Raw genomic sequence first — 11,777 nt, forward strand, 5'->3', positions numbered from 1 at the left:
GTGTGAACGGGCAACGACCTGCGCAGTAGAGGGCGCAACAGCGTCATCGTTCTCAGTGTTTTGCCAACCGCCACAAAAAGAAGCAGTGCTCTGTTTGCGGAAGTAAACATGGATGCTAACGGTGGAGCATAGCTTACACATTTGAAGTTGTTGTCCGACTGGAGCCAGCATATTAACAACTTAATCCTCATATAGTCCATCATGGTTGTTGTTTTTCTTCCCAAATGGGCGAATCAGGACGCAGAATAGTGACAACAGCCTCAGCTTTCTGCCCCATGTTACACTAAACATCCGCTAGCAGTGTGCTACTGATAGCTAACAGCTACTGCTCTTAGGCAGGAGTTTGTTCCAACCCACTCCCTACATCCAGTGGGTGGCGCAGGTTGCTACAATTGATAGTAACCACACAGGCACAGCCTCTAGAAGGAAACAAACGCACCCAGTACAACACTTTCATTCTATTGGCTGAGAGGTTGCCAGGCGACCGTGCATTTTAGTTCCAGAGGCAAGCAGAGAGAAGTTTTTAGTAAAAGCATTACAAGTTTTGTGAAGAAAGACATGAAGTCCTGCTTTCAAAATAAAAATGTAAGCAATAGTATTAAAAGTTTTGAGAACAAAAGACATGAAATCTTGTTTTAAGATTGAAAATGTGTGCAGAACTGAAAGTGCTATTATGGCAGAAAAATTCCCCCATAGATATTCACTTTTTTTACATGCAAATTTAATGCCTTTTAATTTAGCATGGAGTTATGAGTCTGCAGAATCCTGAATAGAACAGTCACCTGCTTCCGAACAAAAAGTGAACCTCAGTTTCATTTTTCACACCGTTCAGAAAGGTCTCTGAAGTTTTTATCAGTGAACTTTCTCTCTGCTCAGCTGGAGCTTAAAATAATATTCCTGAATAAATCAAAAAGGACAGAAAACTGACTATAAAGCTCAACATGATGGTTTTTCTGTGGCATTTTGCTGCCTCTCAAATGGACGGGCATTGCCAGAGTGGAACAGTTTATTGAACGTTTCATAATAAAGTTCAGACACAGACCCATAAACCCAGCCATCCAATCACTGACAATGCAGCAGCTCTGGGCTATACACAGTTACTCAGCTGAAGCCTCACCTATCTGGACCCTAAAGAAAGATGTGCTTGGGTTTGACTGGTGGCTCCTAAATTTTGTCTGACTGGTTTGCTTTAGCCAGGAGACATTTAGTTCAACTTTAATGGTTCACCAGAATAACATACAATAACATGAGTCTGGGTGAGTTATTAAAATCTGGAGTATGGTAAAGGGATTTTTATTTTTTCTTGGAAGTGATGAAATCAGCAGTTAATATCAGTGCAGCTGGAGGCTCAGACCACCAGACAAACAAACACCCTGGAGTCCATTTCGCTGAGAGTCTGGCTGCACTCCGAACGCTAATTAAAGGCTAACAAATCGAGACGAACAGATTTAAAACATCTTGTTAATCTAATCCGATGGTTTTTAGCATGCAGGAAGAGCAGTGTGAAGGAATCAAGTGTGTCGAGAGAACTTGGAAACAGCAGACTCAAAACGAAAACCAAAAAAAAGAAATCTTAATGTCTCCCTGATATATAGGCTCCTTTTATTGACAACTAACTAAATCACATCTTCAGAAGCAGAGCTTTGAGCCACTCTTGAGTTTTATTGAGCATGAACCCAAAACAAGCAGTTGCCAAGCACGATTTAGCAGCCAAGTGTCTAATTACTAATGAACTCTTTGAATTTGGACCTCATCAAATTAAAGCTGAGTCTTGGCACTGTAACACAGAGACCACTGTGTTAATCCCAACTGAAAGCGTTGCAGCTCAGAGCCGGGGGAAGAAATGATGCGCAGTTGTGTGTGTACTTTATTCTGGACTAAAACCGGTTCTTCGGCCTAATTGGTCCACTGTGCTCAGCAGCTAGAAGCTGGATTTTTAGAGCAATAATGTTTGGATGATTTCAGATTATTCCAAAGAAAAAAATATTGTTGTTGGAAACATCTACAGTGCAAGCCTTGTAAAAAAGCGGAGCTATGTATATATTGTTTTTATTGCTGTTGCTTAATCTCACAGCAACCGTTTTAGAGGACATTTATTCAATGTCTCATATTTATAAATAAATGCTTGTAACAAATTATTGATACTTCTGCTAATGATTTATACAACCTCGTTTGGCAATAGCACAGCACTTAGACTTCAGTGATTTATAAACTAACATTACTATTTTAAAGTCTGTTCTCTGAGCGACACTGAACCAGTAAGGACTTTAAAACTGAGGTGATTTGATCTATTTTCCTAGTTTTAGTGAGAACATGAGCAGCAGCATTCTGGATCAGCTGCAGCTGCCTGATTGACTTTTTAGTCAGACCTATGAGGACACTGCTGCAATCAAAGCAACCAAAGAAAGCTGCATTTCTCCAGATCATTAGTACTTTTAATCCTGAAAGTGTTCTTCGGGCGACAGAAGCCCGGCTTTGTAACTGTCTTTATGTCTTTATATCTCTGAAGGTTCAGAGCAGTAGAGTCCAGTTGTTGTAGAAAAAGCTGCATGCTGAGTCTAGATCTTTCAACTTTAGGTCCAAAAATAATTAATTCAGTTTTGTTTCTATTGACCTGAAGAAAGTTATGGTAGGTCAAACTTATCGACTGCAATTGTTATTTATTCTTGTATGTTTATTATTATTATTATTATTATTATTTTATTTATTTAATATTTATAATTTATTTGCTTATTTTAATTTTGATTGTGTGCTACGCTAGGACAAACCAAATTCCCCCATTTGGGGATCAATAAAGTCTTATCGTATCGTATCGTATCGTATCATATCATATCATATCGTATCTTATCTTATCTTATCTTATCTTATCTTATCTTATCTTATCTTATCTTATCTTATCTTATCTTATCTTATCTTATCTTATGTCAGCGCACTGATATGTTTTACGCATCTGCTCAACCCTTGAATGGGTTCATATGGGCTTCATGGTAACAGGAAGTGCTGGTCCTGATAAGTTTCTGTCCTTCATATCCATCACAATGTTTGGAGATTTAGAGCAGAACCTGTTATTAAGTCACTAAAGAACAATTCTCAGCTCGCAATTTTTTAAACTTAAACTCAAAGCTGAATGATGGATTTTACTAAATGCTCTTATTATTTCTTTCTGAAATTGAGCTTTATGTGTCGCTACAAAGAACAACAAAAATTGTGAAGCGATATTCTTAGTGTGAGCCACTTTGGGTTGATTAGCAGCTCAAACAATTCTGCTAAGCAGCACATAGTCAGCAAACTCATTTGACATGTTCACACCTGGCATTAATGTGTCTCCCAACTAACACAAGGCGACAGCTCTGAGAACAGAACGCACCCAAGGCTCCATGAGGCTCCATCTAGATCAAATGCTTCTCTTCATAGATGGTCTGCTCACAAGGGACAAATGAAAAAATAAATTTGAAATTGTTTCTGGACTGGGAGTTGAATCAAAATATAGAAAACCCAGTTAAAGAATAAAGAGATCAGTTCGATAAAAAAAAAGGGGGGGGGAAGCTCTTTCCTTTTACGGCATGATCAGGTTTGCAGCAACAAACAAAAGAGCCGTTCTGCTGGTGTGTTACAGCAAAACACAGGGTTAGATATCTGTGTCGACTCATTCAATTTTCATGTAGTTGTTGGCCAGATGATAATTGCTATAACTGGCTGGTTTCCTGTAATGAGCCATGCTGGTGCACATTGATGAAGGCTTGCAACGCTAGACGTGCACGATTTCAATCATAACTCTTTGCAAGCAAATATCATCTACAGACAGGCTAATAATAATTGAGCAGTGACAATAGACAGTGTGTTAATTTTCCTACTCCAATGTGAATGCACTGTTCTGTTGACTGAGGTAGAATTGAAATTTACGACGTCTTGTTCACGCTTTCAGACAACAGCTGGTATAAAACTAGCTCTGGGGTGGAAAAAATGAAGATTTAACTTTTTATAGCTATGTGTTTGAATCTAATGAACATTGTTCTTTTATTCTATGAACTACTGACAACATGTCTCTGAAATTCCAAGCAAAAAATGTAATATTTATTTGTAGAAAATGAGAAATGGTCAAAATAACTAAAAAGATGCAGTGCTTTCAGACCTCAAATAATGAAAAGAAATCAAGTTCATATTAATTTAGAAACAACAATACTAATGTTTTAACTCAGGAAGAGTTCAGAAATCAATGTTTGGTGGAATAATCACGAGGATTTCAATGGGGGCAGTGGGGTTTGTATACATATATATAAATATATATAAAGGTAGATTGATAAATAGATAGAAAATTAGACAGATGTCTCTCAAAACATAATGAAGCAATATAATAAAAGTAGAAAAAAATGACATTGTATTAAATAAAAAGTTGTTGTTTACAAAGTTTTGACATTTTCCAACATCTCTGCATTTCACATAGTGTAGTTTTCAGCTACATTTTTGTATCAAATCATTGTTTGCACCGCCTGCCAGTCTTTTTATAGCTAAACGGCGCTGGAGACCCCTCACCACACACAGCATTATTCTGAGGCGCGGGGAGATTAACTTTCACTGAATTGAACTGTTGGAGAAATCTGCACACGCTGCCTTGCTCTAAAAGAAAGCAGCATAACTATAAATGTTCCTGCACTTTACCCTGGCTGCGATCTCCCACCAGGCTTTTATTCAAATGTCACCACTTTAATGTACTCACCAAAGAGTTTCACAGTTAAATTTGAACCTAAACACTGGCACCATTGGAAAACCTTTTAGAAACTGCTGTATCATCAAGTGAATGCAGCCCTCTGCTGATTTGTTATGACAGCCACCATTAATGCACTACACACATTTTTATTTAATAGAAATTAGATCCAGCAGCTTGCTTTAATGAATTCATATCTGGCAACATGTTACATAGGTCTTATTGAAGTTCTTACAAAACTTAAAAGTCATGACTTCTAACAGTAAAACCAAGCAATTCATCAGTAAAAATGTTAATTTGGTTTATATCATAGATTGATGTTTTGTGACAGTGAGATTGGGCAAATCTGGAGGCTGTTTTCGTTGTTTGACTAAAACTAAAAAACTTAATTGGACACAGGCACTGAGTCTGCACGGGTTATAAATCGGACAAATCTGCCAGGAAGGCACTTATGAGATAAAATCCCAGAAGAACAAGCTGATGAAAACAGCCAAGACTGACCCTTCAGCGTGTGAGCAACTCAAATATCATGCCACAAGACATTTCCCAGACCAGTGGCTTTGATTGCCAGAGGTGGGCAGAAAGCAGTCATAAATGCATTTCAAGCCACAAGCACTTGTATTTCTGGCAGCTTAAACTGTCATTGCAGGGATTTTCTTCCTTGGCAACAGAAGCAAAAATAATCTTAACAGATTACGGGGTAATATTTAAGATAAGTACATGGATATGGATGCAGGGAAAAAAACAGGAGGGTTCATGTTTATGCACCATAACTTTGGAATAAACATTTAAATGTTCACTTTTGGATTTTTGCTAAAATTGCTGGGTAGATTTGGGTTGAAGACCAATATAAAATATCCAAAGTGCTCTGAGCGTTAAACTGATTTCGCTTTTAAAAACTTGTTTGCTGCATCTGACACTCTGTTCTCCTGAAGTACTGAAGGCACTAAGTAAAGGAAACCATTTCACTAATTGCTTCATTGTTGCTGCCTCTGTTGACATTTGGAAAAATATTACAGCACCAAAGGGCATGCAATCAAAAAGCTTCTACAGCTAAGACAAGTCTCTTGCCTCCCACTGCGAGATCTTTATTTCCTCTTGTGCTTCTTGGACATGATTTCAAAACAGCAACAGAAAAAAATCTTTTTCATGCTATCCATGCAAAACAAGAACAAAGAAACACCTTCCTTGTTGAAATCTTTAGCAGCTCAAGTGCAAGTGAATCTAATTGTGGATGAGAAGAGTTTCTCTGCAGCTTTGCACAAAATTTCAGACACTCTGAGTTCAGAACGTGTGAATGGGAAAAACGCCCCGAGCATTTGCAGTTTCGCTCGAAATCAAAGAGGTCTTCCAGCTTGTTTTCCTGCTGTGGGTGCGTACAGTACGCTGTGCCACTGCCAGCTCCTGTATCCAGAGCCTCCAGCTGCATCAACAAAACAGCTGGAGCCTCCTGATTATAATGGTTCACCTAATTCAAGAGAGACAAACACACTCTGCAGCCACTGGGTGACTGAGCAAGGTAGAAAAAGGCTGCAGTAAGGTCAAATTACAAGCGGAGGATTAATTACTTAAATCTTGTCTGAAGTAACTGATTCAATAGGTTGAAGATGAGCTATTCATTCATTTGCAAAGTAAAAAGGAATAATATATTAATATATAATTTTTTAATTAAAGCCAAAGTTTCAAGATAAGACAGATAATACTCATTAGTCGATTACTACAAAGAAAGATTAAACACGACTAAGGCAACTAAACCGTTTGTGAAAAATAGATGTTGGTCTTTATAAAGAAAACTCTGAGATACTTTTCAAATAAAAGCTTCAATTTTTTTAAGAGGAAGTTTTAAGAAGATTTCACATTACTAATGAAACAAAACAGACCATTAAGAAATTATTATAATGACCTTTTGAAATAAAAATATTTTTAATATTCTTAAAAATAAAAACCTCTGTTCATCTAGATTATTACACTTAGATAACAAATACAACTGAATCCATCATTAAAAAAGCGGATTATGATGGCATTTCAAAAATAAAACGTAACAATGCTCTTCAGTATAAAAGCCGAAGTATTTCATAAAAAGTATCTTTAATTTGAACTAGACCTGATGTGAAGAAGAGTTTGTTTGAGAGCTTTCAAAGTTAAGATTTCAGTCACCAAAATAAAAGTTTTACTTTTTCATTGTTCAAACATCACAGCAGAATGTGTTGTTTTTTTCTTTTTTGCTAAAAGGGAACTGAGCCAGTAAAGGGACTGTCTTTGCCTTTAAATGGATTCTCTTATTGCAAAACTGTAGGTTCTACCTTAATAATGGGCCAAAACTAAGCAGGAAAAAGTGAAGAAAAGTTGCTTTACATGTCAAAAGTCTCGCCTTTACAAGTTTTACTGTGCAGCAGTTTCCTAATGAGCTTTAAGTCCCTTAAACGCTATAACGGAGCAAAATGTGCGAAATATTAAATTCTAATGTTATCTTAGAAGTTGACAAGAACCATAGCAACAAAATGAAAGGCTCTAAGAGTTTTGGATGTGAAAGTGAAGCCTCTAACTGAGGTTAAATGTTGCTACCTGTTGTTGAGCAGGGCCAGCAGCTCCCCAACGTAGAAGAGGTCGTTGCGGGTCAACTGGCTGAAGCGGAACGCGTTCAGGTTGCAGAAGGTCACCGCCGGGAACGTCATGACCGGGGTCGAGACCTCGTCCAACTTGGTGACGTGCGGGTACTCGAGGTAGAAGTGGATCCGATCCACGCACACGTAGAGCAGGAAAGTCAGGGAGGCCAGGAAGAAGACGAGCCACAGGAACCGCTTGATCCAGAAGCGCTCGTAGGTGAAGATGTGGGAGATTCCGTGCAGGGTCGAGCTGTGCGCAAAAACTTCTATGGGTGGAGGCTGGTTCGAGTCCAGTTCTTCCGGCTCCACTTTCAGATCCATCGTTAACATGCGAGGGTTTGAATGCATCAAGTCTGGGAAAGTATTCCTTCAGCAGAGAGCAGCTCTGCTATCACCCCTCGGAGCGTGCAGAGGACCAGTCTTTGACCTGATGCAGTTTTGTCGCCATCACTCAGTCAGCTCTGCGTTGAAGCAAAACATTTGAGCCTTCTGCAAAGAGCACCGCCGAGCCGCCGGAGCCCGGGTCCATCAGCACAGCGCCACAGTCCCGATCTGCAGCTTTCTCAGCGGGAGAGGAGAAGTCGTGAATCGCTGGTCGATCATAAGTCCGGCGGAGCGCGGATAATTCCTGCACGGCTGCAAGAAGGAAACCTCGGAGCTTCGAGACGGAAAGGAATATCTTTGGACACTTCAGCAGGAGTTGCTTCACCCCGTTAAATAAAGGCAGAATTTGTCCACTCTGGACGCCGTAGAGAGGAGTCGGTGGTCGGTGCTGACTGAGTCGTGAGGGCAGGTTGTGTTCCTCCGTTCCTGTGCGTGTGTCAGTCTGAGAGCGGACTGACGCTCCTCTGCTGTTTACCTGTCACTTTAGGTTTTTGTGGCTCCCACACACACGGCTGCACCAGCGGCTTCACAAACAAGCAGTTTAAACTACAGTTACTTTTATTTATTTGTCTTATTTGTCAGAGAGCTGGCTGCGCGCACACGAATGATTAATTGGCTCAAAAGAGAAGAAAACGCAAACCTGATTTCCATGTGTGCAGAGTATTTCTAATGCATCTGATCACGTGTGCGTGCTGCCATGGCTCCCTGCTTAGCTTTTGTTTTGCTTGGCTAAACATCGGGTCAAAACGACCAAATGGTGGAAAAAGAGAGAAACGAGGAGGACAAAGAAAAGAGAGGGAGGGGAAAAAACTGAATGTCCCTGAGAGAAAGTGAGTCATTTTAGGCAGCTAAGTGCGCGTATAATGAGCATTTTGATTAAGTAATATTATCCACTGTCATCACTGAGAATTACCTAGGATACATGATGCTCTGATGTTGATATTCTTCTCCAATTAACTCCAGCATAATATGTGAATCATTAAAGGGGCAGTGTTATGTAAAATCGACCACTTTGAATGTTGCATGAGGTCATAATGGTGTTTTCTCTTGAAAAACATACATGTGGTGTTGCCTTGATTACTTCATGCATGTTTGAGAAATCCTTTAATTTCCAGTAGCAGCCATTCAGCTGTGCAAAAGGCCTGGGTGGACTTAGCCCCGCCTTCAAGGACGAAGCTCCTCCTTCCAGCAAAGCAGCAGGAAAGCTTCCTGCTGTCTGTGAAGAGTGCATCTTCCATCAATGGTTTGCTTTAAAGCAGCTTTAAAAACATTTATTCTTATAAGGTTTATTCTGTACAGTTAAGCGATTAGTTATAAGTCTACTGAGCACTTGAGGAAAGATTGAATAAATTGTGGACTTGGATTTAAAAGGCACACATTTATCACATATTGATCTTATTATCTTTAAAAAACGAAACTAGCTAATTATTTTCACCTGAAATGAAAAAAATGTTGTGGCTGTCAAGCAATAGGCATATACAAATATTGTTCTAATTGTTATTTATAAAACCAATAAGCTACATTTTATGTATCTAGAAAAACTGTTACATTTCCCTACTTTCTGAGTGCAACTAAACATTAAAAGAAAAATTGTAAGATAATTGTAATTGTAAGATAATTTTTGGTTTTTTCTGCAGATAATTCCATAAAATGTACAAGATTTGGTAAGGAATTTTTCTTTTAAAAGCCAATAGCCTTATTCTTTTTTACTTTGATGATTATTTTTATTTACTACTAATGTTATTTTACCTTAAGTCCTTTTCGATTGTTGTGTGTCTTATCAAACTGACATGTTGTTATTTAATTTAAAACTTATTTTCAGTTGTAGGAAAAACAAACTATCCAAGTAAATTGGATGAAATGTTGATGTAAGCCCAGTTACAAATCAGTTTTTCTTTTAAAAAAAATTGAGACAGTCGTGTTTATGTGGCTGGCTGCTGTCCATGGTGCTGTTGTAGCGTAATGTTCCTCTCCGAGGCTGCAGAGGGCGCCAGAGCGCAAACATTACTACATCTACCAGCAGAAGGAAGAACGACATGTGAGCAGGAGCAGGAGGGAAAACATGGCGATACCCATCAGGATCTCCCCTCTCTGTCGCTGGGCAGGGCGGACATTGTCCTCCCTGTCTGCAGGACACAGGCGGGAAGTCAGTCTGTCAGCGAAAAGGCGCTTTATATGCACATCAACGGGAAACCGTAAGTTAATGTTTTATGGAAGCTAGTTATTAGCAATGCTAACCCAGAGGTTAATGTCCGATATTAGGCTCAGCTCAGTCTGAGAACTATTCACAAAAGATTGTTATTGTTACCAGATTAACCATCTCATTCATTTGCCCTTCATGTGAAAAAGCGCAGCTTTATCTGGGAATGCAAATCCAAAAACTTAAAAAAAAACGAAGGGTGGAGGGAAGCCTTGACCTCAAAAGGGCAACAAAAGATCAAGGGTAGATTAAAAAGTTCATGTGACAAAAGAGTGTCTTTAAAAGGGGCCTATTAACAAGCGTTTACTGTATAAAAAAATATAAATACTGTTAACCTTAGTTGTAGCCATTCCCGCTGCACACGCAAGGACTCTTGTTGAAATACTGAACAGACGCTCTGTCCGATAATGGATGGAGCAGCTTGCTGCTGCATGTTGACACAATACTTGCAGAGACAAGTCCGCCAGTAGTTTTGTAACACACTTCATGCAGAGAGCTGGACCTTGACTTTAAATAACAACTCTTAATATAGACATACTGTTTGGTGGATTTGAGTATTTTGAATGGATGGTAATCTGCTTTGACTATAGCCTTACTAGATTCTGTACAAATATGTAAATAATGACAAATTACACTAACATGATGGCTTCAAATTTACTTTTTACAGTTTTACAGGTCATTTGTATTTTTTTAAAAGATAATCTAGTAACCTCGTGATTGCCATTACCACTATATTACTTGAAAATGGTCTCAAAACAATAATTGTATCGTTTATTGTGATAGCTTTTGGGATAATTTATCATCCAGCAAAATTTGTTATTGTGACAATCATGCACTTGTATTTTTTGGGGAAAATGTACAGAGAACTTGGTTAATTCATAAATAACATGCATATAAATTATGTGAATATTTAGACTTTTTATTATTAGATAACACATTTGTGGGGTTTTTTTATTTCTAGACCTTCAGTTCAGACTCGATGAGCGTACGGCCCACAGCAGCCTGGACCTCTTCAAGAAAGACACAGGCATCATCTACCGCATGCTGGGCCTCGACCCCTCAAAGGTCCAAGATGACCCCGAGCGTTTCCGAGAGTGGGCCGTCGTGTTGGGCGACAAAACGATTAGCAGCGAACGACACTACTGGGAGGTCACGGTGAAAAAGTCCCAGGAGTTTCGTCTGGGGGTCGCAGAGGCAGTGATGTCCAGAGACGAGTGCGTGGGTACCAGCAGCTCCTCCTGGGTGTTCGGCTATGCTCAGAGGAAGTGGTTCGCCATGACCGGCAGTAAGGTGGTTCCTGTGACTCTGGTGGGGAAGCCGGACAGAGTGGGGATTCTGCTTGACTACGACGCCGGGTTTGTGGGGCTGGTGGACATTGAGAAGCCCAGAATCATTCACACACTCAGAGCTCAGTTCACGGCTCCTGTTTGCCCGGCGTTTGGGCTTTGGGACGGGGAAATCCTCACACACTCTGGTCTGGAGGAGCCAGAAGGCTTGAAGTGAAGCTGGATTAACCCAGATGACTGCCATGGATAATCAGGCAGCATTTATCAGTATCCTACATAACTGTGCAGGACAAACAGCAATAGGACTTATCTTCCAATGATGATTAATTACTGTGTAATTCAGCAAATCATCACTTTGAATAATATAAACTCATTCTGTGTGTGTTTTCTGCGTGTAATGGAACATTACCTCAGAGACTAAATGAGGAAACAAGGAACGTGTGGTTAGATTTGAGAAATATTTGCTGCCAATTTTGTCTTATATACTGCATGCTGTGGTATTGTCCACAAATGTACTCCTTAAAACATCACAGAACTTCTCTGTGTTCATATTCAAACCATGTATTGTTTAATAAAATAACTTCACTGAAATTTTC

General features: G+C 39.4%; 2 protein-coding genes across 3 annotated transcripts in view; one reads left to right on the forward strand and one right to left on the reverse strand.

The window, feature by feature from the left end:
• Nucleotides 1–9,371, reverse strand: part of LOC116726996 (acid-sensing ion channel 1A-like) — a 72,534-nt gene extending 63,163 nt beyond the window's left edge. For both annotated transcript variants that reach the window (XM_032574130.1, XM_032574039.1), the window contains exon 1: nt 7,271–9,371. In XM_032574130.1, coding sequence (XP_032430021.1) covers nt 7,271–7,659 — 389 coding nt within the window. In that variant the 5' untranslated portion in view covers nt 7,660–9,371. The remainder of the gene's footprint in view (nt 1–7,270) is intronic.
• A 243-nt stretch (nt 9,372–9,614) lies between these two features.
• Nucleotides 9,615–11,772, forward strand: spryd4 (SPRY domain containing 4). The gene is made up of 2 exons (XM_032574265.1): nt 9,615–9,890; nt 10,857–11,772. The coding sequence occupies exons 1-2, from the start codon at nt 9,758–9,760 to the stop codon at nt 11,396–11,398; spliced, it is 675 nt and encodes a 224-aa protein (XP_032430156.1). The 5' UTR covers nt 9,615–9,757; the 3' UTR covers nt 11,399–11,772.
• The last annotated feature ends 5 nt before the right edge of the window (nt 11,773–11,777 follow it).

This window comes from Xiphophorus hellerii, chromosome 1 (assembly GCF_003331165.1).
Source record: "Xiphophorus hellerii strain 12219 chromosome 1, Xiphophorus_hellerii-4.1, whole genome shotgun sequence".
Taxonomy (NCBI): Eukaryota; Metazoa; Chordata; class Actinopteri; order Cyprinodontiformes; family Poeciliidae; genus Xiphophorus; species Xiphophorus hellerii.

Bases quoted from the DNA above. Each gene is read 5' to 3' on its own strand.
- spryd4 (XM_032574265.1), top strand. From the start codon at position 9,758: ATGGCGATACCCATCAGGATCTCCCCTCTCTGTCGCTGGGCAGGGCGG. The intron at 9,891-10,856 runs GTAAGTTAATGT...TTTTATTTCTAG, and splicing joins ATGCACATCAACGGGAAACC to ACCTTCAGTTCAGACTCGAT.